General features: G+C 35.4%; 2 protein-coding genes and 1 pseudogene across 2 annotated transcripts in view; 2 read left to right on the top strand and 1 right to left on the bottom strand.

Annotated features, from left to right (window-relative positions):
• LOC105151446 (uncharacterized) overlaps nt 1-27,700 on the top strand; it is a 228,111-nt gene that overhangs the window by 32,949 nt on the left and 167,462 nt on the right. The gene's annotated exons all lie outside the window — the stretch shown is intronic.
• Nucleotides 704-7,565, top strand: LOC147906758 (uncharacterized; annotated as a pseudogene).
• The window catches only part of LOC105151444 (frequenin-2), a 72,081-nt gene continuing 51,514 nt past the window's right edge, over nt 7,134-27,700 (bottom strand). Inside the window, exon 8 of the mRNA XM_011065150.2 lies at nt 7,134-27,031. Within this exon, the coding sequence (XP_011063452.1) occupies nt 26,864-27,031 (168 nt within the window). The 3' untranslated portion in view covers nt 7,134-26,863. The remainder of the gene's footprint in view (nt 27,032-27,700) is intronic.

Genomic DNA, 27,700 nt, shown 5'->3' with positions numbered 1-27,700 from the left:
TTTCTAAACTGCTTCCCAACTGTCGTAAATTGCGTTAACTCCTACTCGCCCGTAGCGGCGACGAGATCTCTTCAGGAAGCCGAGGATGGCAAATATTACGCAAACAACGATATGTCGATGTAGTCATCACGTTTGGAGACGCGTTCGGACGATAGAAAGTTAAGTGTCCTGTGGGCATGCAATTATAATAGCAGCGATACGCTCCTGTAATATCGGAGGCAGCGGATAAGTGCAGCGTGAAGAAGCGAGGAAGAGATGAATGGCCTACCTGCTATTAATATAATACCCGCGTACATGATCATTACAATTGTTGCTACTCATTTTCATTCGAGTGCAACATAAAAATCTAAATCCCAAGAAGAGATTGCGCAAGAAGAGGAGATCTGCATATGACCATCGATAAAACGCCGCCAGGCTTTTTCTTCCTTCTTCCATCGCCATCATCCGTACGGCGGGTCAAGCATTTCAAACGGTCGTCCGTACACGGCGGTAAACGAGCACGCTGCTGTTGGCGGCGAAAAATCTGCGCATCGCAGATAGCATGTTTTGCATGTCGAAACAAAAGCCGAGATTAGGATCGACGACTGCCGCGATTCGCGAGTCCACAGTCCACGGAGGATCGCGGAAGAGCAGCGTCGAGGAGCGAAAAATTCGTGCGAAAGTTTAGCGGGGAAAAGTCGAAATCCACCCGGGTTTCGCAAAAATGCGGCCATGCCGTTTGTTGGAGGAGGAGGAGGATAACAGCAGGAAGAGGAATCAATTCAGCAAGGACGAACGTTTCGTTTTGTTGAGCATAATGGGACAGTACGCGCCACTGCTGGACGATAAGAGCGCGTCGGTGTTTGATCGCCGAGAGATCTGGCGCGCGATCGAGCGAGACTTCCACCAAGCGGGTTTCACTGGCAAGACGTCGGCGCAGTTAAAGAAGTACTGGCAGAACTATAAGTATCACGGCAGGAGAGCCCAAGCGGTAAATCACGCGTGGCGCGTCCGTATATGTCTGGATTTCTCGCTCGTGAAATTAGCATCGATAGGCGACCTGAAATTCGCTTGCTAAACGACGCTTCTTTTCTTTTTTCTTTTCTTCCTGGTCTGCCCCCCCCCCTCCCCCCCGAGCCCCGAACTCTCCTTCGATGCTCTGCCTCGCTTATCGCAGCTTTTTCTCTTCCTCTCGAGGCTTATCTATTTCTTATTTTCGACAGGTCGATAGCAAATGAGAATACATATGAAAGTACACGTAAGACAATAAGTTTGACGTACGAGTTACACGGAAAGAACGATTTTGCTGAAAGATCTAAAATTTTGTTGACACAGATATGAAAATAATTTCGTTGTCTCATCAAAATGATATTGTTGGAAACTTAAATTGGTTATTAGAATATCAAACTTTTGGCAACATTGTTCTCATCATTTTTTAATTTCCAATATCATTATTTTGATGGTCCAACAAAATTATTTTCAGATCTGTATCCAGCAATTTAGATCTTTCGGCGAGATCGTTCTTTTCGTATAAACATTAACGATCCTTTAACCGTCCGAAATCGACCGGTGAATCTACTTAATTCGCAATTACAAGTTTCTTCGTCAAATATATATAATTCAATTTTCATTGTGTTACATCTGCAAATTCGGATTATTCTTATTAAAATATGTTTAATATTCAAATATACTTAGTATTAAAATATACCTTTTTATTCGAATTACACATCATTTTGGTTTCTTGAAATTAATTAGTGCTTTATTATTAATAAATTAAATGGATTTTGCAGACTTGACATCAGTAACTGTATTACTGATTTTAACGACAGTTCCGGAGGGTTAAATGTCGAAAGAAAGATAATTTTTTCCCCACGATCGTTTTCATTTTTTTCTTTTTACTTCTTGCGATGTCTTACTAAAATTATGGCTATAAACGGTACGTTCATGCCAGAGAATGCTTGACAATTTGCCAAAAGTTATTTGAAGTTTAATTTACATCTTCTTACTTACATTTTCCATCGTGTTTTGTCTTATCTTACCACAAAATCCAGCTCTCCCACGTAAATCAACTCGTGCGAAATAAACTTGTGCAGGGCATAAAGAAGCACTCGAGTGCAACTTTGAAACACGCAGTAGAGGAGGCACCGCATCCGGAAGTCTCTGAAAACCGTGATAATCTCGAAATAACGAAGACTGCCAAGGAACGAACAGCTCCCTGCATCTCTCCTCACAACGATGCATCGCTACGAAACATCAACGATCCAGGATATCGTCGTGAGATATACGAGGATAATGGAGCGTTCTTCCGGAAATTAAGTTCTACGTCGATCCACCCGACCGGTATTTCTCTTTGCTTATCTCGCGGCTTCTTTGGGAAATGTCTCCGTTTTAAACTCCTTCGCGGCAATATTGTTTAATCTGTCCAGCGATCTTTTCCGAATTGTAATTATTCACTTTCGCAAATTAGAACGGTCTAACAGGATGTATCAAAGAATATACCCAACAAAAGTTACATGTAACACATCTCTTAGTTGTAATTGCCTACTCAATAATATAACTGTAATATAACACTCAACAATATACTGTAATATAATACACGTGTTATATTACAGTTATACTGTTGAATGAGAAATTATAACCAACAGATATGTTACGTGTCATTTGATATTTGGTGGGTACCGTTTGAATTCATTATTATTTTTACGTAATTATTTTGATCGTTCAACGAAATTATTTTTAGATTTATATCCAGCAAAATTTTAGATTTTTCAGCAGACATTGGAAATATTCCAATCAATACCAATGAAAAATATAACATAACATCTATGCTATTATTTCGCACTTAACAATACAACTATATAATATAATACATAATATTACACAATACTAGTTACATTGTTGAGTGTAAAAGAATATTATAATAGATGTATTACTTTTAGTTGATGTCGACTAAGATCTTTTTATCAGCACTGAATTATACAGACAGTTCATGCGTAGTAAAAGAAATAATGACTTTTACTCTGCTCTAACATCGTCCTTCTTATGAAGGACATTCTGAAAAAGTACCTAAACTTTTCAATCTCTTATAGCTAGTGTCTCGTGATGATAAACCACTTCCACGGAAGTACTCGGCTGTTTTTAAGAAGCTCTAAGTTTTATTACATTCCTTATCCTTATTACAAGACTCGCTTATCGTCGTCGTCGCTCTAAAGAATATTTCGTGCTTCTTTAAACCTGTCAGATCCTCGTGAATCGATAAGCTTCTTTCTTTAGACTTGCTCTATCGTTTTGAGACCGCAGTCGGCTTTTATCGAGACTTAATAATGCGATTGAGTTCTCTATTCATTTTATTATTCTATTCGTTTGTCGAAAGTGTATCAAAGAGTGTCATCACTTTCTCCGTGGACCTTTCAGACCCTCGTATGGCTACCAACTGCGCCATTAAAAGAGTACTTCTCCAACAGCCATCGATTTTATGATTTTATCTGCTCAATACACATGACATTTTTATTCATTCGATCTATGCTGCGCACAGAACGATATCCTCATGAAATTCAAAAGTTACAATCGTTTTCATGGAGAATTGCATATTTTTTAATAAATTTTTAAAAAAGTACATGTATGGTTCATAAATTCTGATTCGGAAATGTTTGCAATTTTCATAAAAAGGTATTTTGACGAAAAAATGTTGTAGAGAAATTTTCAAAAATATTTAAAAAGAGAAGATAGAACTTTAGATCTATTGTGTAATTTTGTTTTTATGATATTTTGTTCCTAAATTACATAAAACTAAAAACTTTTATCAATATTTTTTATTTATTTTAAAATACTATAGCTTGATGAAATTCTATCGAACAAAAATTAATGAAAAAATATTTTAAAGTAGATTTTCTCTAACAAAGTTTTAAAATGGCTTTTAAAAAAATTGCAAGGATTTTTCGTAATAATATCGAATTTCTTATGTGTAAACATTTATTTTTATCAAATATTTCTTAATTTTAAAATTAAAGATTTTGCAGAAAAAAGAAGGATAAGAAAAAAAATTGTTATAATTTTTTCATTTGCATAAATTTTTTTAACAATTTTTGAAACTTCAACTTAATTCTTCGTGAAATGCGAGAAAATACAAGTATTCCTGAATTTATGAACGGAAGTGTATATTAAGAAAATAGAAAAAAAATAGCAGACGTCGAAAAGAAGAATAGCTACTATAATATAGCAGCCTCTATAACTTTTAGATTTAGATTCACTTGGTAAGAATCGATCCAGCTTGGACATTTCGCAAAGTAAGGGATTCTCGAGTAAGATTTACGAAGAACCAAGGCCATCGGGTGTGACAAATCATGAACCGGAGAAACCAATAAGCACTGACGTGATAGTATCTAACACCGACATTTCGGACAATAGCGTGACTGTGTCAGTGATTTGTCCTGAAAGAACTCCCGAGCTTTTCTGCAGGAATCAACCGAAAAGGAAACGCGAAGACGGTGCGTTGCGTTTAGATAGATTTTCTTATCAAAGCGATTTCTGCTGTCTCAGGTGAAAGAATTTGATTCCATTTCGTCAATTTTCTAGATCAACTGTGCATTATACAATACGAGTAATAACTATTAAATTGCTATTTGATCATTATTTTCCTTTTTCCGATAGTTTATTTTTTCTTAACTTTCTGGAGCTGGGTATATTGGACCCATTCAATTCTATTCTTTATTATCAAATTTACAAATTTGAGTTATTGTTATTAAAATAAATTTAGATATTAAAAATGTCCAATATGGGCTTCCTCATTTATTTGAATAAACTTATTTATTCTTATAGGTTTATTTATTGTTAATATATATCCAGCAAACTTTTTTTTTCGAAAGATCTTTCAACAGAATTATTCTTTCCATGCATTATCAAACAGTCCCTTAATCCTTTGAGACTGGATTTATTAGATTCATAATTATAAATCCCTTTGTGAAAAAAATGTCAATTCAATTTTTTTTGTTTGTTATATCTACAAAAATTTAGATTATTCTTATTAAAATATATATATTGTTAGTTTTTATACTTTTTTTTATACCAGTTTAATCATTTTGAGTCCTTAAAATTAATTAGAGTCTTTTAGAAAATTAAATCTCACATCGGTAACTGTGTTACAAATGCAGATGTCAGCGGAGAGTTAACAAAATATATATGAGATTCTTTATTTAATTATATTCGTACGATGAAATTCAAAATAGTATTCTTATCCGGAAGAAAGATATCAACGTTATTTCTTGCTTCAATAAATATGTCTTCGCGAATAAAAGGATCACAAGAAAGAAAAATCGAAATTACAGACAAATCGCTAGCGTGTCGCTGGCAACAAAAAAATTTCATCTCTCCGTTTAACCAGCTGCTGCATCGTCAAGTAAGAAACGCGGGAGCGACGATCAGTCCATTTTCTCGAGTGCAGGCTCGGCAAAAGGACGTTGCTTCTTACTTCAGCCCCGACAGACTGATAATCACAGTGAAGTAATTAGTAACCGAAGGAATGCAATTGAAGTACGCCGGAAATTGGAACCAGCGAAGGAGGGATTTACCATCCTGCCGTCGAAATTTATGTCCTGGAGCAAAGTTTCATGCTCAGTATCAGCGAAAAAGATTCCTGTAACGATCAAGGAAGACTTTGCGAAGGAAAATTCTGCTGCTCCTGGTATCCGGGATTCGACGGGATGTCACAAAGGAAACCGCGAAGAATCGAAAATCGACGAGAGCGCAGTGTCGGGAAGTCAACGGGACGATTCCGGCGGAACTACGAGGTCGCGTATTCCAAATGTGCGATTATGGGATCAAGGTGAAGCTGACCTGGTCCGATGGGAACTGCAGGATGAGCTAAATTACCGGTTGACGCTGCACCAGTTGGAAGTACGCAATTTCTCGTCCCGCGGGAAAGGGATTTGGAAACTACAGAGAACGATTATGTTGCAGACCGAGGAGAAGCGGCTAAAAGTGAAAATTGCTGAGATGGCTATTCAGGAGATTCGATTCAGGATCCAGGCTCTGAACGAGGACATTCGACACGCGGATGAACTGCACGAGTTGCAGCTGGCACTTGCGACAGCTCAAGCGGTAAACCAGATCGAATACGCGAACATGATAGCGCAAAAGCGCATTCACCGGGATACTGTTATCCGCAGTCAATAGTTCCGTTATTTTTTTTCTTTTTTTTTTCATTACATGCGCTAGTCATGTCATTCGATTTTTCGCGAGAAACCCGATAATCTGATATCTCGTTCAAACGAAGGGTTTTTCTGTCTATCGAACGTAAATACTATAATCTCCAAGAAAAATATTTTTCATAGAAACATATTTTCCACGTAACACTCACTTTGCAATTTTATTGATATAGCGTTGATGTTGTGTGCGGAATGTTGTATTTGATTACTCAGATATCGTTTGAAATTTATTCGTGGTATTTTTCTTTCACAAAAATGGTTTCCTTTTAATTTAATACTTACGTACATAAAAAAATTTGTTTGAAGATCTAAAAGAAAAAAATCATAAATTAATATTTCTTGTGCAAATTAAGTGCAAAAATATTAGTACAGGAGAAATATCTTTTAGAAAAAAATCTTATTTTTATAAACATTAATTAGTAATTTATTAACAAAGGATAACATCAAGATTATATTTCTCAAATTTTTCTATCTAAAAATATATACAATAATTGAAATTATTTTAATAATTTATTATTATTTTAATAATAAATTAAAATGAAAAATTGTACTATTTTGACGCGGCATAAGTATTCGTTCAGTCAAGAAATTTAACTTCTAAGATATCATTATGTGAACACAATTATTTTTATAAAGTTTTTTTTTATATTAGAATGTACTCATTATTGATAAATTGCAAATTAATGTTTATTTCTATAAATAAGACTTTTATAGTTTTATACTTTTTACAATCACTATATAGATATGTACAAAGATTAATGGCAGGAACATTAGTTAGAAATAGGAATATATTCTACGTATAATTTTAAGGAGATTACGAAGAATGTTTTATTTTTATTAACAGGATACCCAAAGGCTGCATGTTTAAGAATCACATAATTCTACAGGAAGGAAAGTAGCTGGAAGAGTTTTAAGAAGGATAGGCGTCGAAAAGTACAAGAAAGACATCTGTGTGCTTGAAGTTATTTTTATTAATCGTCATCATATCGCATGTCACGATGTCGTCATTTAGAAAAACGCATGGGACCATACAAAATAACAATGCGCTTAGATTTTTGTGGTAACCGAGCAACGTCTCGAGGTCGCGTTATTTGTTGCATTCGCTCTCTGCTTTCGCTTTTTCTTCTCTTCTTCTTCTTCTTCTTTTTTTTCTTCTTTTTTTCTCTTTATTTGCCGCAGAACCAGAGCAAGTGCAACCATTTCAACGGATCGTCGATCGTACAACAAACTACGGAACAATAATTTTATATCACCTCTAACAAGACGCCTTTCGTTCCATTAGTATCATGCTTCTCCTTCCATCTTATCGTTTAATCGAGCCTTTTCTTCCCTCCTCATTAGACTTTCCGTCATCTCGCTCCTCCTCCATTTTCTTCGTATTAAGTATTTCTCCTCGTATTTAGTGATTGTTAATAATTATCACAGAAAGTTCGTAAAACAATGATGTTGACGTTTATTAAGTGTACATGTCGTGTTCATCTTTCCGTGTGCACGAAACGAACGCAATGTTCATGTGTGTATGCGCGTGTGCGTGTAGACAGTATACGTGTGTTTTATGGGCGTGTCTCTCGAGAATGTATATTATGCATTTAGACGGAAAAGTTTCGCACGTTGCTGCAAATATAGTAACAATAGTTAGCGTTAGAGTACATACTAGCGATAATAGTAGCGGTACAAGTAGCGATAAGTATAACGGTACACATTAGAATAGCCTTCGTGCATCGCAGCGCTTAAGAATAGTAATATCTTACTATTATAGTATAGAGAATATACTTTTCCTTTTATTTTAACGTCATCAAATTCGAAAAGCTTCGCTCTTTCCGAAAGTCGCCGATGCGTAAAACAAGTGAGAGAAATAGAGAAAGAGTGAGAGAAAAAGAGAGAGTGAGAGAGGGTAATTGTGGAGAGAAGTGTCGGAAAAAACTCACGCTTATCCCAATATGTATCTCTGTTCAATTCCTTTACAATTCCGTTAGGTTTTGTCGCCTCCCAGAGCGTTTGTTCTCGGAAGTGACTATTGAAGGAAACATATGAATAATTCACGGTATTGACCGTCGTATTTACACTTTGTAATTTCGTAATACACTCCAAGTAGTATATTTAACACGGGGAGATGCTTATAACTTAAGATCCGCTCCAGTGAGACTTACACTGGAAAAAGTCTTATTATTGTATTAATTGGAATTTTTATAGATTCAACTATAAAGGTACAAATCAGATGCTATATAAAGGAAAAGAAAAAGATCATTATTTAGCCGAGTGTTAGTATCTCAAAGAAAAGAAATTGCATAAGACACACATGATCCAATCGTACGTAAGAATTAAGAGGATAAGTGGAATAGTCACAATATTACTATACCCTAGGTATAGTAATTCTTTAAAACTTTATACTTACTTCTGGAATATAAAAAAAGGAAAATAAAAAGTATTGTCTAGATATGTCCGGAAGTCATAAAGTTCATTATTTTTACATTCCTCTATCTCATGAGGATGTAACTATTGAAATATTCTTCTATCTCATAAAAATATAACACATGTAAATTTAATTACAACATAATATACTAGTAAAAATATAAGTATAAAAATAAATTTTGTTAGGATGCTTTAAGCATCCTATCTACCAACTTGTGCTTCTTTAAGCTCATTTACCTATTTAAAGGTTAAATCTACCAAACACATTCTAGTCAAGATCAAGTTAAGATTAATTCAATTAATACGGTAATTAGAATTTTTATTGGTATGATTAGAATTTTGTTTGTACCTTTTATTAATACAATCGGAACTTTTTCCAATGTAGGATACACTGAGACTGTCCCAAAACCTTTTACTTTTCCCATCTACGATTTTGTCCGCCACGTAATAAATTCCTTTCCTCCTAGGAGAAATACAGCCGAATATTATTTCTCTAATGTTATTTAAAAAATTTTTATGTTTAATATTAAACAATGTTAGACTTATTGTATTGAAATGTATCATAGAGTTAAGAATAGAATTTCATCAATAACTTGCACTTGTGGATATTAATTTAAAAATTTATTTTGAGTTATAATTAGATAATTTTTTGACAATATCTCGCCAAAAGAGGCTTAGTCAGCACCAACTAAAAGTAACATAACACCATTGTTAATTGTTAACAATTTCACACTCAACGTATATGTTATATAATCATGTGTTATGTTTATATTATTGAATGCAAAGTTATTACATTGATATATTACTTTTAATTGGTGTAAGGCTGGAGGATGACTACCGATATTTTCGCTAAGAAAAAGATGGGATGGTCAAAGAATTCATTAAATGGGAGAAGCAGTAATAGTTCTGGGTACTCTAGATAATCGCATAGACACTCTTGTTACGTCAACCTTCTATAACTCACAGTGAAATAACATTCTAACATCTATTTTCTTGCTATCGTGATAGATATACCGATTCATGTACTTTTGTGAAATAACCAACGCTTTCCGGAGGAGTAATATAGTCAAAGTGGTTCAATAACAATCGGGAAATGGGTTACAGAAGGTTAAGCCTCACAATCCTTCTCGAGGCACGTATAAAGCTGCAACAGATTTATTTCTAGCTTATTAATACAAAAAATACCAAAGCGAACGAGAAGGCCGGAAATACAGGACGTAGAGCTTGTAAATTCTTATCGAAATCTAGCCGTGCGCGTTGAATCGCTGGAATCTAATCACCATAAACGTTCCATTTATTTCCAACGTTAGAAATATAGGTGGAATTCGCGAGCGCGTTCGAGATTGCGATAAAAATTCCAAATCTCGGAGTGATGGAAGTGCGGTGTGCAGATGCAATCGTCCGACAGCTTTATCCTCGACAGTGTCATCCTTTGTCTCAGTGACGTGTCTCCGACTCGCGTCTCAAAGCCTTTGTCGCAAATTAGAGCCGGATACCGTGCTCGATTGCGGTACAGATATCCGCGGGAAAGCCATCTGTGAAATGACTAATTTCTCGTTCGCGCTGTAATATGGCGAAATTAAATCCAGAGCCGACGGCTTTAAATTAATTATCGTAATGCGCTTCAGGAGATTCAAGTCGATTGCCGCGTTGCATTATATACGCGATATAAACGGCTACAGGTACGAATGCGACGTTGAGACTTGTTTGCCGGATTAAATTTGCATTGAAAACGCTTATTTCACAGCCATTAGCGCTATCGAAATGGAATTGAGTCGAGCCAGCGGTTAAAATTATGTTAAATCGTAAAGAATAAACTGCGCAACGATGCAACAGATATTCTATCTCGTGCTGATCTCGTTCGAATAAATGTGCAAGCCCGTTTAACGAATACAAATGGAATAATTATCCCGGACCGATAGTTACGTATGTAATGACCCCCGGGGTTTCGCGGTGATTACTCTTCGCGCGCTCGGTGCTTTTTTTTTTAACACTTCCATCATTCTGATCACGCGTTCGGTGTCTGTTAAATCGCTAATTACCAGCGTTAATGACGCCCCGCTTTGGAAAAAGGCCGCTCGCGAAAAGACGTGCCTTACCGAGATGAATGTAGAGAAAATGGGGAAACATCGCCTGGAGCAGGCACGTGTTGGACTTTTTGATTTCCTTTCCGTGCTTCTTCACCGAGCACTTTTCATCGCACGTTTATCTCTTCCGTTCTCCTCTACCTTTCTTCGCGTCACGAATTACGAGAGACTCTCAGCTCGCACAAAGCGTTCACTACGAGAATTCAGTTAACACGAAAAGCATCTAGGAATTTCACTAAGCGAGATTCGACTCTTACACTTATACTTCCCGTTGAAAATTGTAAAAATTGCTTAAAAGACGATGGGTTTTTTTTTTCTTTTTACTTAATAACTCCTTATACGAAGATAAACTTAACTCAACACACCGCTCGTTCGTTTTCTCCTTTCTCCGTCTATTATTCTCCGCGTTAAGTCTTGGGCAAGCGTCCATCGGCAGAGTTAACTTATTGCGCCAGAATAGAGAAACAGTTTCAAAGCCAAAGCGTTTATAAGAAAATAATCAGAGGACCACAGGAGATGTCCACGGATGTTGGAAAAGCTAGACTTGCTGAAGCTGATGGATTTATTTCTTTTTTCATTAAACGTTTTTAAAATCTCTCTCTCTCTCTCTCTCTCCCTCTCTTTCTCTATTGTGGCGCATGGTTGCCTCTGCTGGCGCAATCTTCTCCCACCTGACACGTTGCCGCCAAGATCGATGCGCGAAACGCCAGCATTAAAAATCCCGTCGAAAATCACGAAAATTTGCTTTTATCCCGATCGAGGCGACAGCGATGTTCTCCCGGTCTTGCAATTTTTGACGCAATAATACTGCTGATATGCGTCGAAGCGAAATCGGAAACGTATGTTAGAAAAATAGAACTTTCGATCGCCGCCGCGCGATAACTCGACAGAAATAAAGAATTACGGGAAAGAGGCTCTCTTTTGCTGGAGTGATTGCTGAGGGAGATCATCGTTGACACTCTTCGCCCTGATCTCATACACCGGCGGAGTGATTCATCCTCTCGCTGAGAGCCGGGTATGCGCCGTCTGCAACTTGAACTGAGTTGCACCGACAATCTGATTTAAGTAACTAACTCCAGGTCAGTGATTCATTATCTTCGGTTGATTATAATCCTACTTATGCGAGTCCTTTGATAAATTTGGAGATTTGATTTGATTAAAGCTGATGAAATCAATCAAGTTAGAATGAAGTAATTTTTTAATAAGTGCAAATAAAATAATGGAATGTTTATTTTTCAACTTGTTTCGAGCGCGCTTTATCTTAAGTAGAGATGTACGATTTAAATTGATAGATTGTGATACATATCGCATCATGATAAATGATGATTTTATTATTTAATTTTGAAATGTGTGTAATATATTTTATACTGTAAACAATTTTGATCATCTCATATTATACCATATCACAAATATCATTCTCTGAATTGTATGCATTTCTGAATTTTATATAAATTAAAATGTACCTCTAATAAAATTTTTAAATGTCACTCTAAAAAGAAATAAATAGTATATTATACATAGCCATATAAAAATTACTCATAAAGCTTTTATTTTTTAATGTTGAAAGATTAGTATACAGAATTAAATATGACTATAATTAAAATTTATTCGGTGTAGGAACGAAATCTGCATTTATTGTAGAAATAGTAGGGTAGTACGTGCTACCCGTTAATTAAACATATACGCTCTTCTGTAATCATTTTTTGTCTTTGCTAAAAATTCTTTTGGACGCTAATAAACAAATTCAAAATAACGTTTAAATTATGCGAGGTAAAAACAATTTTTACTTTACTGTTTTCCTATATGTATATAATAAATATATCCTATATGTTTAAGCCTTCACTAACAGTATTTCAAATTGTGAAGCATCAGAAGTGAGAAAACACTATTAAATTTTTTGCAAATTATTATACAATACATTTAAATATGCGCAAGTATTTTTCAATAAAATTATAATTGTAGAATAAACTTATAGATCCATTTAAAACGCTAATTTATTTAAAACGCTTTTATTGATAAATTCGTACTTTTTTATATCCAAAATTCTACAGTATATATAACTAAAATTACGTATTAAATGTGCAATAATCGTTATAAGAGTATTCAGTAGTATTCAGAATACAAGCTATAAAATACTGAAAACTATATCTTCTTGTAATTTAATTTCTCTCTTTGCGGAAAGAAATTAAATCTTCTAAATATTTATTAATATTTATTTCTATATTATAAATATTTATTTCTATATACAATATTATTAATCTGACAATTTATCATAGCTGTGAACATAATTCATTTCGTTTTTAGTTATGCATAATTAATTTTCAGATATATGATTATACATTAATTAACAAAACAAAAGGAGAGGTTTCAGTATATTTTGTAAGTTGATCCTATCAATTGTAAGTCTTATTGAAACATATTTCTGTCTTAATATTTTATATTTTGCAAGAATTGTTTGTGTATTTTCTCACTTTTAACGTCATAATCTGAAACAGATAATGTCAGATAATAAATGAATAAGAGTCTTAATAAGCCGATATTAGGCTGAATTTTAATCGCAATTTCATGATTAAAAACTCACTTGCATATCGCATTACGATAAAAAATCGCATTGCTAGCGGTATATTATACAATCGCACATCTTTACTTTCAAGATTTTAATTACGGTACAATTATCAAAGAGTATTCAGTACCAAAAATATAAAATTCTCCAACTTCATCACAGTACTTCTGGAATATCGACTCGTAATAGATTTTACTCAAGACAGAGAAGAAACGTCAAAGTTTATTGACGTTGGTGCAACCAGCTCTTAAAGCTCGACGGCGATTAAAAATTTCCGTTCAAGATCTAACAAAGTGTTCCATTGTGATTATTGCTAAGGTTCAAGTGATATCCAGGCCGCGTTTTCGGAGCAGAGCTCTAAACGCGGTTGCATTCGTTTTTTTCGGACAGGTCGGAGTGAGCGAAATCGGCTATTAGCGTTCGCGTTTGCACATACCTTTCTCTGTAGAGAAAATCGCCTCGTATAAGTTGTTTGTCGTATAAGTTTCTCACTCCGACTTGTCAGAACCAAGATACATTCGGGGCATGCTACAAAATGATGTTTTACAACACAGCTCGGGCAACGTCCACGATTCCGCGAGGCGAGCACGCAAGTTATACGTAATCGAGAATATTGTAAAGTCTTACGTGGAGTAGAGTGTTATCAGCGAAAAATGTAGATCTTACGTAGTACAGTAACGTGAGAAGTCGAGCTTTTAAAGCCTTATCTTAGTGTAACGTAGAAGTATAAAAATAACGAGCTGACGATTCGTCCGGAATTCCCCGTGCGAGTAACTTTCAAAGTAAGAGACTGAAAATGCACAAGTAAGTCTAAGCGATCGTGATAAGATTGAATCTTTTAAACTGCAAGATATTTCTCTAGACACTATTTTTTCATGGTAATACAATGGTGGTAACAGTATCTAATATTTTCTCGAATACAAGTCTACGCGTACGAACGATGAAGAACATACTTCCAGGTGAATTATTATACTTCCTCCTGTAAGCTCCAAATTGCGCTCGCGTGAATGTTTATTATATTATTATATTTTACACTCTAAACAGTAGCGATTTAATACCATGCCAGTCATATAATTTTCATCCATATTAGTTATATAATTCTCATTCCCTTTTTAGTGCTGACATAAATAATTCATGTAGCATAAAAATTTGCTGCAATATTGTTGGAATGATCTGTGCATTGACAAGCTGGAATGAATTTAATATTTATTATGCCGGTATTTATATAATTTTCATTATATTAGTATTGATATAAACATCAAAATGATGTGGATTTAACACCCTGGATTTGATACCCTTGGTTTAAATGATTTAACACTAACATAGTTAAATTCATTCATTTTTTTTATATCAATATTAATATGGTGAAAATTATATTTAACACTTACGTGTCAAATGTATACCTATATTTTTTAGGATTAATTTGGATATCCTGTTAGAATTCTCACGCGGTTAATTCATATTCCGTTAACTATTATTTTGATTTATTCCATGTTATACCGAGGAATCAACTATTCGCAGTATATAATATTTGCATTAATCTGAATATTGCATGCTAAATTGATGAACGAAAAAAAAGATCGAGTTTTCAATGGCCATGTAACAATTGCGACACCTAGTAGGAAAGCGTTAAGAGAAATGATACCGAGTTTTTTCACGTTTTTTGATGACAGGTTCTCAAATAAATCTTCGTGACGTGCAGCTCCGGGATGTAGGGTAAATTTGCTCGTAAAATATGTGTCATAAAATAGTCGTTATTTAAACGGGACTGCAAGCTTCGCAGTTCTAATGAGCGGCGCGCGTGCATGACAACGTGTTGATCATCGCCAATATTTATATTCGTATTAAAGAGGATTCTGTAAGCTTTTCGAGGCGATTTGCGCCAACATTGTGGATGAATTCTCGTTGTTTGTTTGTTGTTTAAGGTTGATTAAATACCGGGCCACGCGTGACTGAGCCAGCACCGCGGACTGTAACTTCGAGTCAAGCTGTACCCGACAGCGATTCGCCTTCTTGCGTGTTCCGCCGCTTGGCGTTTTGCCAACATTTGCGCGACTTCATGTCTCGTCAGCGGACGAGATGGTTTGTTGTGGCATGAATACAACACTTTCTGTCTCTCTACACGTTGCCGCTAGGAATGTTTTTCGAATGACTGTTATTGCTTTTGCATAAATTATTTTTCTTGAATTTATAAATATTGTCTCACGTCGTTTTGTATAGCGGATGTGATCCATTAGAGAGTGGCAGAAACGTAGTCCCATCGATTTGCGGTCGGGTATCCAATATTCATCGTATAGACAGGTGGTGACGATTCAGTAAAAACATAAATGTGAAAATATAGCGATGGATATTGCAAGACGTTAACCTTTACACACGATGATTTTCCTCTAATACAAACGATAGATCGTTCATGTCTGGATTCATTCTTCGTCCGCAATCTGGATCTTTTTTATTCAGCCCGAGTTTTTTGAACAGCTTCCAGCTGTTCTAACAGGTTTCAACAAAAATGTGGATTACACAAATTCAAAATTACTTTTCAATATCTCTATTACATTACCAAATAGTTTTTTACTCAAATGTTACAAAATCTACATTTAATAAAAATTCAAATTTGAGTCGAAATAAAAAAATGGATTTTTACACTAACATTGAACATAAGAAAAACAATCTTTATTGATCTTGACTTTGACATATAACGCTAAGGTTATAAACCTGAAAGGTTTTAGTTGTCAATAGGATATCTTGAATGATGCCAATGCTAGCTAGTGCTATCTTTCAAACCTCATAATTCCGATAGTTCTTAATGAAAAATAGCTTCATTGTAGTGCTTTAAAAATCGAAATCAGCCACAAGGATATGCAATCAAAAATAGGGATTTTCAAAAATTTTGAAATGATTTTACATTGCTTTCACGACACTATCCAAGTCACACTAACATTGCTATCTAATGTGCCACTTAAAATCTTACAATTTTTATCTAGAAACTTTTTCTTTTCAAGAAAATACACATTTTTTAAAAAACAAGTCTGATATGATCGTTCTGTTATCACACACTGTATGATGTTCTCAAAGAATAAATTGAAAAATAATCAATAATATATAATACATTGTTAATAATAGTAATTTTAATTGAGGTATATAAAAACATCCCAAGCGAAAGAGAGAAGAGATCGTTTATGTAAAGAAATAATTAGGTGATTACTCGGGGTTAAGCTATTCTTACTTTAACAAAGTAAATTCTTTAGAAAGTATTTGTAAAGTTATAAGTAAAAGAAAGAAAAGAATAGAAATCATTATTAACCAGGTTTCCAATGTTTCAAAGAAAAGAAGTGCCGCAGTAAATGAGCCACGACTGACCCGTGTATACTAGGTTAAGATCGTACGTGGCACTCTAGAAATTTATTTGTTTACACGCAGTTCAAATATTGAGGGAAGTTTGACAGTCGCAGGCATTACGCGAGTTCCTTAATGCCGGGATGATTTGGAGCGGAACTCCGACACTGCTGTAAAGTTCGTAACGTCGCGAAAGTTAGCGGAGCAATTCTCTCAATTGAACGGATATCGGGAGCGGGTATCTGAATACCTTTTACCCAGAATACGGTATTCCCATCCGCACATCTCAGTCCACTGAGATGTAAGCATTATTTCAAGGGGGGACGGGAGTTATAGCGAAATATTCCCGAATCGATCCGACGTAGCTCGGGTGCGATTACTACCGGTTGCCCGTGCCAGCTTCACTTTGGTGTAACTTCTACAAGAGCGCGAAACTCGCAATTGAGAACACGAAACTCGCAGTCGAAGTTGACTGGAAGGGATGATTGAGCGGAAGAGAGGACAACTTGCTGGGGATTTTAACTTAAAGAATCTTATAGAAGCTGGAAGTTCCACGGCGGCTATCTGCTGATGTTCCTTCCTTAAATCCTGATTGACACAAACATGACAAATAAATCCTCGAAGGTCGGACGTAACATTGGCAATATCGTCGCTTAAGCAATAAGCTTCATCGCTTTTCACAATTATGCTCAAAGTCAACAAATCGATGTTATTGTAAAAAGGAAATTCTATTTAGTTTATTCGAATATCTTAATTAAATTTAACAAATTTCACGTGTCCCAAATGATTCATCCAAATTTTTGTGTTAATTTGTGTTAATTGACACAAGATAAATATGTTAAAAAAATAACACAAAACAAATACTTTAATATAAATTAGAAACAAATGGTAAAATTCTATTTCTTCAACAATATAAAAACTAAAATGTAAGGGGAAGTAGAAGTCAGCGCGGTAATCTATTTCTTCAGTAAACATTTATGATATGTTAAATTAACATGTACATGGAGAGAATTTTCTTTTAAAATTTACCCTGAAAATAGAATAATAGTAGTTGTGATCCAATACAATATTTTAAAGATTTTTACCATGCACTTCAGTAAAATTGATTAAACTTATTTTATACTTTATTATAGTTTTATTAATAAATGAGAGAGATTTACATTAAAATTCTTCGAAATACAATATTTTCCCACGATTGTCCTATTTTCAGGGTAAATCCTAAGAAAAAAATTCTTCCTGTGTACCTTTATCACTTATATTCATTTAGAATTTACATTTTAAAGCTACGTTATTTTTATGTTATTTATTTACATATCTGTAAATTGTATTATTTTAATAGTAAGAAATGTGAAGTATCAATTTTAATTAATAATAAATTTAACATAATTTAAATATTCAAATAACATAATTTTATTACGTTAAATTAATACTCGAGTATGTTCAACCTAAAAATTTTAACAAGGACCGATTTTAACATAAGTACAAAATTTTATTATGAATCAAATTTTATTCACTCATCCTCATTGTATTATCCAATTAACAAGAGCTCTAAAAAATTATTAAAAAATTATTTGTGTAATTCTAATCTAATAATTTCTCGTTTTTTAAGGGACGGTATTAGCTACTGTAGATTTTCGAAAACTTTGAAATTTGTATCTTGCGATATAGGGTATGATGAATATCCCTCTTAAAACGATGCGTCATAATCTCTGATTCGCGAATTATGTAAACGAAATTCGTGGCCAATAGTCGCAATTGAATACCGGCGAGAGCTCGTCGCACTTCCAGAGAAATGGATTGCAGGTAATAATATTAATGCTGTGCTTCGGAGAAACGTTATTTGCCAGTATCATCTCCATCGATGCGTGGAGCTACTGCAGTTTGATGCTGATAGGCTTGCAAAAAAGAGAGCCAAAGAGGGAGGAAAAAAATTGTCGCCGGGAAGTTTGCCAATATCAGAGCCATTCCACGATGCCCGTCACGCCTGCAGAGAAAACGTCCACGCCATTTCGCCGAGGTCGGCATGCAGCATGCATGATGTCTTTCTGGCTCTACCTCTATCGTCCGAGCGCACGGATAAATATTTGACGTGGCTAAATAATGCGGCACACCGATCCGTAACGAGTGATTGATAACGGTGTGACGATTTCGTGCGTGTGTAGGCGTTGCACCTCGCTATCCGAATTTCGGGTATTGGTCCTTTCGCCGCCGATTAATTGCGACCTCGGTTTTGCTCGAGAGATTGACTCAAGCGCTTTGAGAGGAATGGTTAATATTTGTTTATGAGTAGGTCGGAGCAATCGCGTTACTGGATGCAAATTTCGTGATCCCCGGCTTTGCGGCGGTATTGTTTGTTCACACAAACGGTATTTTGAAATCATATAAATGAAAGTCCGACGCGCGTCTTTGGAATCCTAGAAAGGACAATAAGCATCGCGTACAAGGAAATTCTTAAATATCGTTGAAGCACAGTTGCGCATTACGAGCGAGCACAATTCCAAGGGCGTAATGGCTTTCGAGTTTATCATGGGTGTAATTAATCGTCGCTCTTGGCTGCTGATGAATTGCAGTGCGCAAACATTTATCTCGGAATTCGCTTCGTTGTGCCGCGTTGTTATCGCTGCGATTTTACTTCGCACGAAATTCAAATCACTAACCACATTGCCGCTCGTTGTGTACATTCAACAGTGCATCTCTCGATAAAGAAAGGAGTGAAACGAGAGAGGAAATAAGGCAAGCGTGAAAAGAAAAATATGTTCGTGGTAGAGGTGGCGCGAAGAATGTCCGATAGTTTTACGAATGGAAAACGTGCGAAAGGTATAAGGAAGGGGATGAAGAATCGCACGAATTTCAGCCGGCTTTAAATCTTTATTCGCGGAAAAATCTGCTGTTAGTCGGGCAGCGAAAATTAACGGTGGAATAGGAAACGAAAAACGTCGTCGAGAACGTACGTTATGAGGTAAATGAGTTTTGCGAATCGATCGTCTGGAGAACCGGAGGCGCCTTGGCCATCGTTCAAGTTTTATCCGGAAATAAACTTATCCACACGATCGGTCACTGAAATTCTTGCCACGTAAGAACTTAGGTGAGAACGGAGGAAAGGCGGATGGTAAATCATCGGGGGTTGAAACGACGCGGATGTTGAGGGTGCAGGCACGCACGCCTCGAATTTATGGCGAGCCGATGGAACGGCGAATTCCGCATGGTTGAAAAATTAAGAAAAGGAGAGATAAGGAGACGAGATGCAGATGCTCGTGACATCATCGATATTGGATGCTGCAAATTTGGCGGAGTGACGGGGATAGATGGGGTTAACACCGGTATCGCGATATGCGGAAGATAAAGACTGCGGAAATATGGACACAATGCGACGCCTTCCTATTCCATAACTTTAACACTCTTTGGAGCTGATGGTGGATCCATTGGACCCACTCAATTTATATTCTTTATTTTACATATACTTTATTTTACCGCAAATATACCTAAGTTATTGAATATGTTAAAAATTTAACAAGAATTGGTTGTAATACAGATATGAAATATTTTTTATTGAGGCTGTTTCATCAGTTTTAACTTTAAAGTAATATGGAAATTTACGGCAGCAAACAATATCTCTTTGCAGTAACGTGCTTACAACATTATACAGTAATGATTGCTTCTTGAAGTACAAGCACAATCTTTAAATAATCAACATGTACTTTCGAAACATAAACATTATCGCAAAAAAACTCTGCTTCATATATATGTATATGTTTCTCGTACATTTCAGCGTAGCTCTTCCCATTTCTTGTTTTTCGAAGCTACGCGAAACTGCATGTGATCTTTCGCACATGGCAAATTACGAACGGCTCGTTTAACATTTGCACTTAATACACGTAATGAGATATTCTGGTCTTTAATTATTATATATTATTCGTATCTTGAAATTAAAGTTCCACAGATCTAGCGTCAGTGATTATGTTATTTGGCGCAGCTAAAATTCGTCGAACGTTCTGAAAAATGCTGAACGAGCGAAACGAGTCGCTGCGTTTCGCAAAGAATTTCGATACAATCCGCTATTTCGTTCTGCCGAGAACGAAAAGGGGTTGCTATGCACGGAGCAAAGTGGTATTTATCGCAATGCGAATGTTGTATCGCAAGCGAGCCATTCATAATTTACTATACGAGAGATCATATGCAGTTTCGTGCTCCGAAGAAAAAGAAATGAGAAGTTACGTTGAAATGCACGAGAAGCATGCATAGTAAAAAACATTTTGTATTTGTGTTAAAACCGGTTTTTCTAAAATATTTTTTGTTAAATTCTTAACATATCCGCGTGTTAATTTAATATAATTGTGTTATTCAAATATTTTATATTAAATTGATATTCAATATTTTTTAGTAATATAATTTATAAGTAAATAAACGAATAACATAAAAATGATGTATTTCAAAATATAAATTCCAAATAAAATAATTTAACATATCGTACTAAAACATTATTCTAATTTCAGAATTTAAAAAATGCTCTCTTGAAAAATTATTAATTTTGAAATGTATTATTTTTTTTATCCAAGCGGCGACATTAATGTAAATTTTTTACTAAAAAATATGGTTTCACAATTTGTGTCAGTGTCATAGTTTTTGTATTAATGTGTCATGTTTTTGCATTATATATACGTTTACTATATTTTCTTTATAAATATTTTTTAAATTATTACAACTTCCGTAGATCATTTAGGACATGTAAAATATGTAAGAAACATTGTAATTATATCGAGAATTTGTGACATGGCGTTAATGCAGTGCCTCAAAAGCGAGTCGAGAGGATTCATGAAGTTTTATTGTATTGTTTCCCTACACATATGATATGTACGCGCGAAATGTGAATAACGGTTCTTAAATCACGTGAGATAATAGCGGAGTTTTAGCGATGATTTATCTCGTGTACTTGCAACAGAATACATTCTTGCGAAATTAATATCTGCCTATTATACCGGATGTCCGCGTGCCATTATGCCGGTTAAGTTATTTTTGCGCTCTAATTCTAACGCTATCTCTGATGCGTAAAATTTTTGTCACCCCTTGTAAATTACACGAACATACGCACGTTATGTGCAGCATATTATATAATATACGCTTCACAGCGTTGTATTTACATCTCTAGAGGCATTCCCCGGGCTTGTGAATTTTTGCTGCTGGTTACTCGCAATTTTTTTCGCTCGGAGTCATTCCTATGTATAGTCATAGACTAAAAGGTTGCAACACTTTTTTTTTAATAGATTTCGGAATATAGCTTACTACTTACTGAGCGGTTGGTTCTTATTTATGGATCCATAAATAAGAACCAATCGCCCGATGAATAGGCTGCATTTCGAAACCCATCGAAAAGAAAGTGCAATTTTGTAGTTCATGAATATACATTAAGAAAAATGGTCTGGATCAAATAGTAATTCTGGTAGAAAATGGAGTTCAATCAAAATTTTCTTTTCAGAAATTTAGAATTTTAAATGAATTCCAATTGAGATAATTAGAATTCTGATTGATATAATTATTGTAGTAAAAATAAGAATTCTAGTAATTTTGCCAGAAATATTGTATCAACCAGAATCCCGATTATCTCAACTAAAATTCTAATAAATTTAACATGAAAATCCTGATGCGTTCATTTTTAACCAGAAATTTTTTTTTAATGTAGATTGGGACTCGTATTTCCTTTCGTTTTACAGCGACTCAATCGGAGAATAGATAGCGGAGGCGGTATAAAGAGATACTGCGCTGTTTTGAAAATTCAATAGCACCGTGAAATCCAAGCTTCCAAAGGGCGATCTTTTTTCATTTACTCTGACAAATTTATCCTTTTTTTTTATTTTTAGATTAAACCGTTTAACTCCTCGCTATAGCAGAATCTTTTGAAGACACGCGTCGTAAACTGGTTTTAAAATTCGCTCATTAACACGATTGCATTCGTATTTATTTTATTTGTTTTTGCCGAGAGGATAAATTAATTTCTCGTTTTTATGTTTTCACAATTTCAATTACTTTTCCGTTTCGTATTTCGTTTCGTATTTCGTTTCGTCGCATAATATATAAAACTGAATGATGGCCGCGCATTACGGAAGAGAAAATGGAAACTTGACGGACCGTTGGTTCCGCAGTGGTTTCGTCTCGAAACCTCATTTTTACGCACGGCGGCGTAAGTCAGACGCGTCGTCATACAATTTCGGCAGCAACGGGTTACATATTGCATGGCGACACTGGACCAAGTGCCTATGCATTTTTCATAAGTCACCGGGTGATCCTTTCGGAGCTTATTTAACTTGCCGCTCTGTCTGAGCTCGACAGTGTTTACCCTCTTGCAAGATATTTTCTCAATTTCCTCAACAACGACAACTGCTCTCTCTCGTGTAAATGTCAGTTTATTTTTCAAAAACACGGGGTCACAAACCGCGACGAGATTTATGATCGTGTCTCTAGATCTTTTCATTATCAAGGGGAATTTAATCCCCCATAATTCTACATTTATAAAAAGTAACATAAATAAAAAAAGAATCCTAAATTCGGACGAAGCGAGTCTTGGTGCTTAATAATATTGTTTAATAATGTTTCCATGTGAATTTTTAAATATATACCCGGTAAAAAATTTTATTTATAAGAACACTTAAAATAAAAATATAATATATAAATACATATAATTATGTATATAATATACGTCTATATATGTTTGATCAAGAAATATGATAATATTTATTATAATAACCATATATAGTAAGAGAATATTTTGATGTTTTTCACAAGAAATTCTTTGTAATATTTTAAGATGCATATTAGTGTTATTATCAATCCTTCAGAATTGATGTGGATCTATTGAACCAATTCAATTATATCCCATCACAGCTGACGATAGGTTTATTGAACCCACCACGTCAGTGGCTTGGATAACAAAGATTCTGATGAATAACAGTAATTCAGCTTTCTCTACGAAGTAATATTAAGATAAAAAATATATTATTACATTTGAATATATGATTAGTTTTTAATTCTTTTATCTTTATTGTATTTTACACAAAACAATTCAATTTTCTTTACATCTACAAATTTAGATTATTCTCAAAATAAATTTAACATTTATTTTTTTTATATGAATTATATCATTTTGATTTTTTGAAATTAATTAATGTCTTTTAATCAGCACATTATATTAAATAAATTTCACAAGTTCAATATCAGTAACTATGTTACAAGTTTTGTCAGCTTTGAAGATTTAAATTAACGATCAATGTATTTGTGATATTATTTTCAGCTTTTTTTATGACTGCATTTCAAGTCCGATAAATCAAGTTAGCACACAGTTATAGAACTGGAAAATGTAAATTTTTCAGTTTGCGTTTGAGAATTTACATATGAATACTATTATCATTTGAAAATTTAAATATGAATATTATTATATAGCACCAATCTGCTTCGACCAAATATTGAATTCTTTCTCTTATTCGTTTTTCACTATTCACTTTTCGGTTCATTTTCTACTTATTATTACCTATAAGAAATGTCATCGACATAATCGACCTCCTCTGCTCCGCTTTTCTCGACGACCATTCTTTTTTCTCTGCGATTTTCCCAGTCTTCCTCTCAGCGATCCTTTTGTTCCACCATAAGCTTGGTCGCATTCGTACGATCGTATCCCGTGGAATGCAGAACGTTATAATGGATCGATCGGCGAGACATGGCGCGTCTGTACCTATCTCTGCCTCTACCCACCTAACTGCCTTTAATCATCCTTGACGTTCTCGCTCTGTCGCGCTAAATTTTCTTCGCCCTTATCCAACAACCATCTGACGCTCTCCTTAATATCAGAGAATTTCGAGAGATTCGAAATTCCGATAAATCTGTGTACCAATAATGTTACGTCACGCGGTTCGTCGCTTACTAACTAATGCAAATCGTTATCGTGTTTTGCTCGTCGGTTTCGCTTTATTGTTTCCTCCACACACTGTGCGATTACGGAAAATCAGTTAATCAAGTCAAATTTTTAAACGTGATTCATTTTCTTATTCGTCTTAATCGCGATTTAATTTTTATCGCGATGTGTAAAGCTCGATCTCCGAACACAACCTTTGCTTCTTTTAACTTAATTATTTCTTGACGTTCGTTTTATTTCAATCTCATATTTTTTTCCCTTCCGCTTTTTCTATCTTTGACTCCGGTTTAATATTTGATGGAGACACGTTACGATGATGACTAATTGATCGCCATTATATTATACAAAAAAATGCAAATTACCGTGCTCTTTTTGCCTTGTCTCATTCCTTTTTTACGTAATTTTATATTCTAGATAAAAATACTTGTTCAAATGACGGCGGATACCTTTTTCTTTATTGATCGTTAGCTTTATTCCACTCGAGTCATCTTGAATATGAAGATTTAGGTCGTTGAAGTTCGAAAGTGGAGCGTCAAGAACTCGTCGATGACTGCGATTGAAAAGATTGTGATTAAAAAAGTGGTTTCAGAGATAACATTACAAGAGATCCACAAAGTCGATGCAACTTTCCTCATTAATATTCGACCATCGATTGTTATGATGACACTCGCATTTAATAAGATCATCTGTTATTTTCATCGATTCCGTATAATTCTGTTTATGTAGTCCCTGATGGATATCCCATTAGAAGCCATAAAACTAATAATAACACTTTTCTTAATATAATATAATTAAGAAATAAGAAACGCATAATTATTTCATATTCACTTTGACTATACGCGGTCTTCTACAATTCTATGACCCCACGAAGGTTTCATTGATAATGCACGCGTATTGCTGCAGCTGGTGAATTGTACCGGTTTCATCTCTGTGTGAGTGACATAAAACGCTCATTAATATCGGAAAGCAGATTGCCATTACTCATCTTCCTCTTTTGCCTAGTCACCGTCTCCGTATCTCTCCGAATTTTTGCGATGCCGTTCTAATGCCGCGTTCTTACGCAAACGCGAGCCGATACTCTTGCGACGGTGCCGTCGTTTGTTAAGAAATCACGGCACAAATGACGCCGTGTCCGGCGTCAAATCTACGCCGCAATTTTGTCAGTGACGCGCAACGCTCGTTAGTACATGACGCTTTTTGACATTTGAAAATGAATAAACCACAACACTTCTAAGTGATAGCATTACATAAAGTAGTATTACATAAAAGCGTTAATATTTACGTTCAATGATTCGCAATGACGAGGAAATTTAGTAGAGCACATTGCGCAAAAAAAAGGAAGAAAAGAAGAATAGCTGAATTTTCCTGCGCTATTCATCATCGTGAAATTTGCACGTCTCTCCCGATTCTTTCGCTCGAACGTTATATTGAAATACGTACAAGCTCATTGTGATTCTCTCGAATTTTTGTTTGCGGGTGCATTCGTTACGCAACACCGCACAATGCACGATCAGTTGTCTACATTTGAATGCTTATCCTCGCGGCAATTTCCACTGCTCGCCGGGCTCGCCCTCGCTACTATTCTCTTCCGTTCTTCTTCCCTTTTTCCCTAATGTGAAGCGGCGCTGCAATAATCGGAAATAACCCCGGCGAGCCTCGTTGAAATTCGAGTGGCGTGCTCGCGACGAGTATATTCCGATTTTACCCGTGACGTTACTTTGTTGAAGGAATAAAAGAGGAGCGACGCGACAAAAGAAACTGCTTTCGAAGACGAGAGAACGTCCCGAAACGGGGAATTTTCTTCTTCATAATTTGTACGTCTTCATCGTTCGTGCTAACAATTTATTCGTATCAAAGTCCTGCACGCTCACTAGCTAAAAATGTAATCCGCCACATCCAGTCGCCGTCTCCTTGAAAGCTACGACTTGCTCGAACTGCTAAGTCTACTGTTATATTAGCGTCGAGATTCTCGAAATCGGATCGAAGATGGAAGAACCGGTTCACCAACGGGGAACGAGAACCGATCTTCTCCGAGAGTGACAGATATAGAGTACAGAGAAAAAGAGAGGGAGATATATAGATCAGTGAGAGAATAGAAAAAAGGAGGAAGCAGACTAACTTTTTGGCGCGAGAGATCTCTCCAAAAATATTCTCAAATCTCACCGACACCTCGCACGCTCGCGTATTATTGCCTATCTATTACACGTGCATGCCAAACCGCGCGGATGTGGACTTGCCTTCTCTCCCCAAAAGTCCTTCCTTGTATGTTAGCCGATTATCGGGACGGGCGGCTCGCCCAGTTCGTGTCGACAATTACGATAATGACGACGACGTGGAGGCTCCCGATTTCCGAAGGATCGCGTGCCGCCTATGATGAAAATCAGGGTTACTCGCCACCCAGCGAGAGTGCCTGGACGATCCTCGGGTCGGCCTTGCTACCCTCCCGGAATTCCTCGAGTGTGAGCTTGTCGTCGTGGTTCTTGTCCATCTGATCGAAGATTTTGTCGACCCTCTTCTGCGGGGTATTCTCGTCCTCGGCTTGCGGCTGCTGACCCTGAAACATCCGTTGTTCTTCGCTTAGATTTTTGCTATGGTTTTAAAATATCTAAATAAATATATATCTGAAAATAATTTTGGCAACTTATCAAAATAATTACGTAATTATGTTAATAGTTCAACAAAATTATTTTAATGCTCAACTTGTATAAATAAAAAAATGTATGTAAAATAATTTTCTTAAATCATCCAAATAACTACATAATTACTTTGATTTGTATGATATGATTACTTTTTTTACAGAATGCTTAAACTTGATGATAATATTACGAAAGTTTTGACATTCTAGTAACTAGTTCTAGTAACTAGAGTTGGTTCTACATAATAAAAATTCTGAGGATTCCACAAAATTATTTTCTGAATTGTATATGAATTTTTAAATATTTTCACAAAACACATTTCTTTTCGTGTATTAAATTATTCTATCCGGATTATACGAATCTACAAATAGCATACCGTTCTTTAAATTAGAAAGATATTATCGAACAAAGCTTTTAAGAAAACATCAATTTGTTAGCACATTTTTGTCCATTATTTAAAAAATAGAAAAAATTCCCATTATTGTGAGATTTTTATCGCTATTACAATGACCCGCGGAAAAAAGAGATTTCACTATCCATTATTACTTTGTCGCAAATCCATCGCTGCAGATAGTACCATGATGGTT

The sequence above is a fragment of the Acromyrmex echinatior genome, chromosome 18 (genome assembly GCF_024713525.1).
Source record: "Acromyrmex echinatior isolate Ae372 chromosome 18, ASM2471352v2, whole genome shotgun sequence".
Classification (NCBI taxonomy): domain Eukaryota; kingdom Metazoa; phylum Arthropoda; class Insecta; order Hymenoptera; family Formicidae; genus Acromyrmex; species Acromyrmex echinatior.
This window is presented reverse-complemented; position numbering and strand designations above follow the sequence as displayed.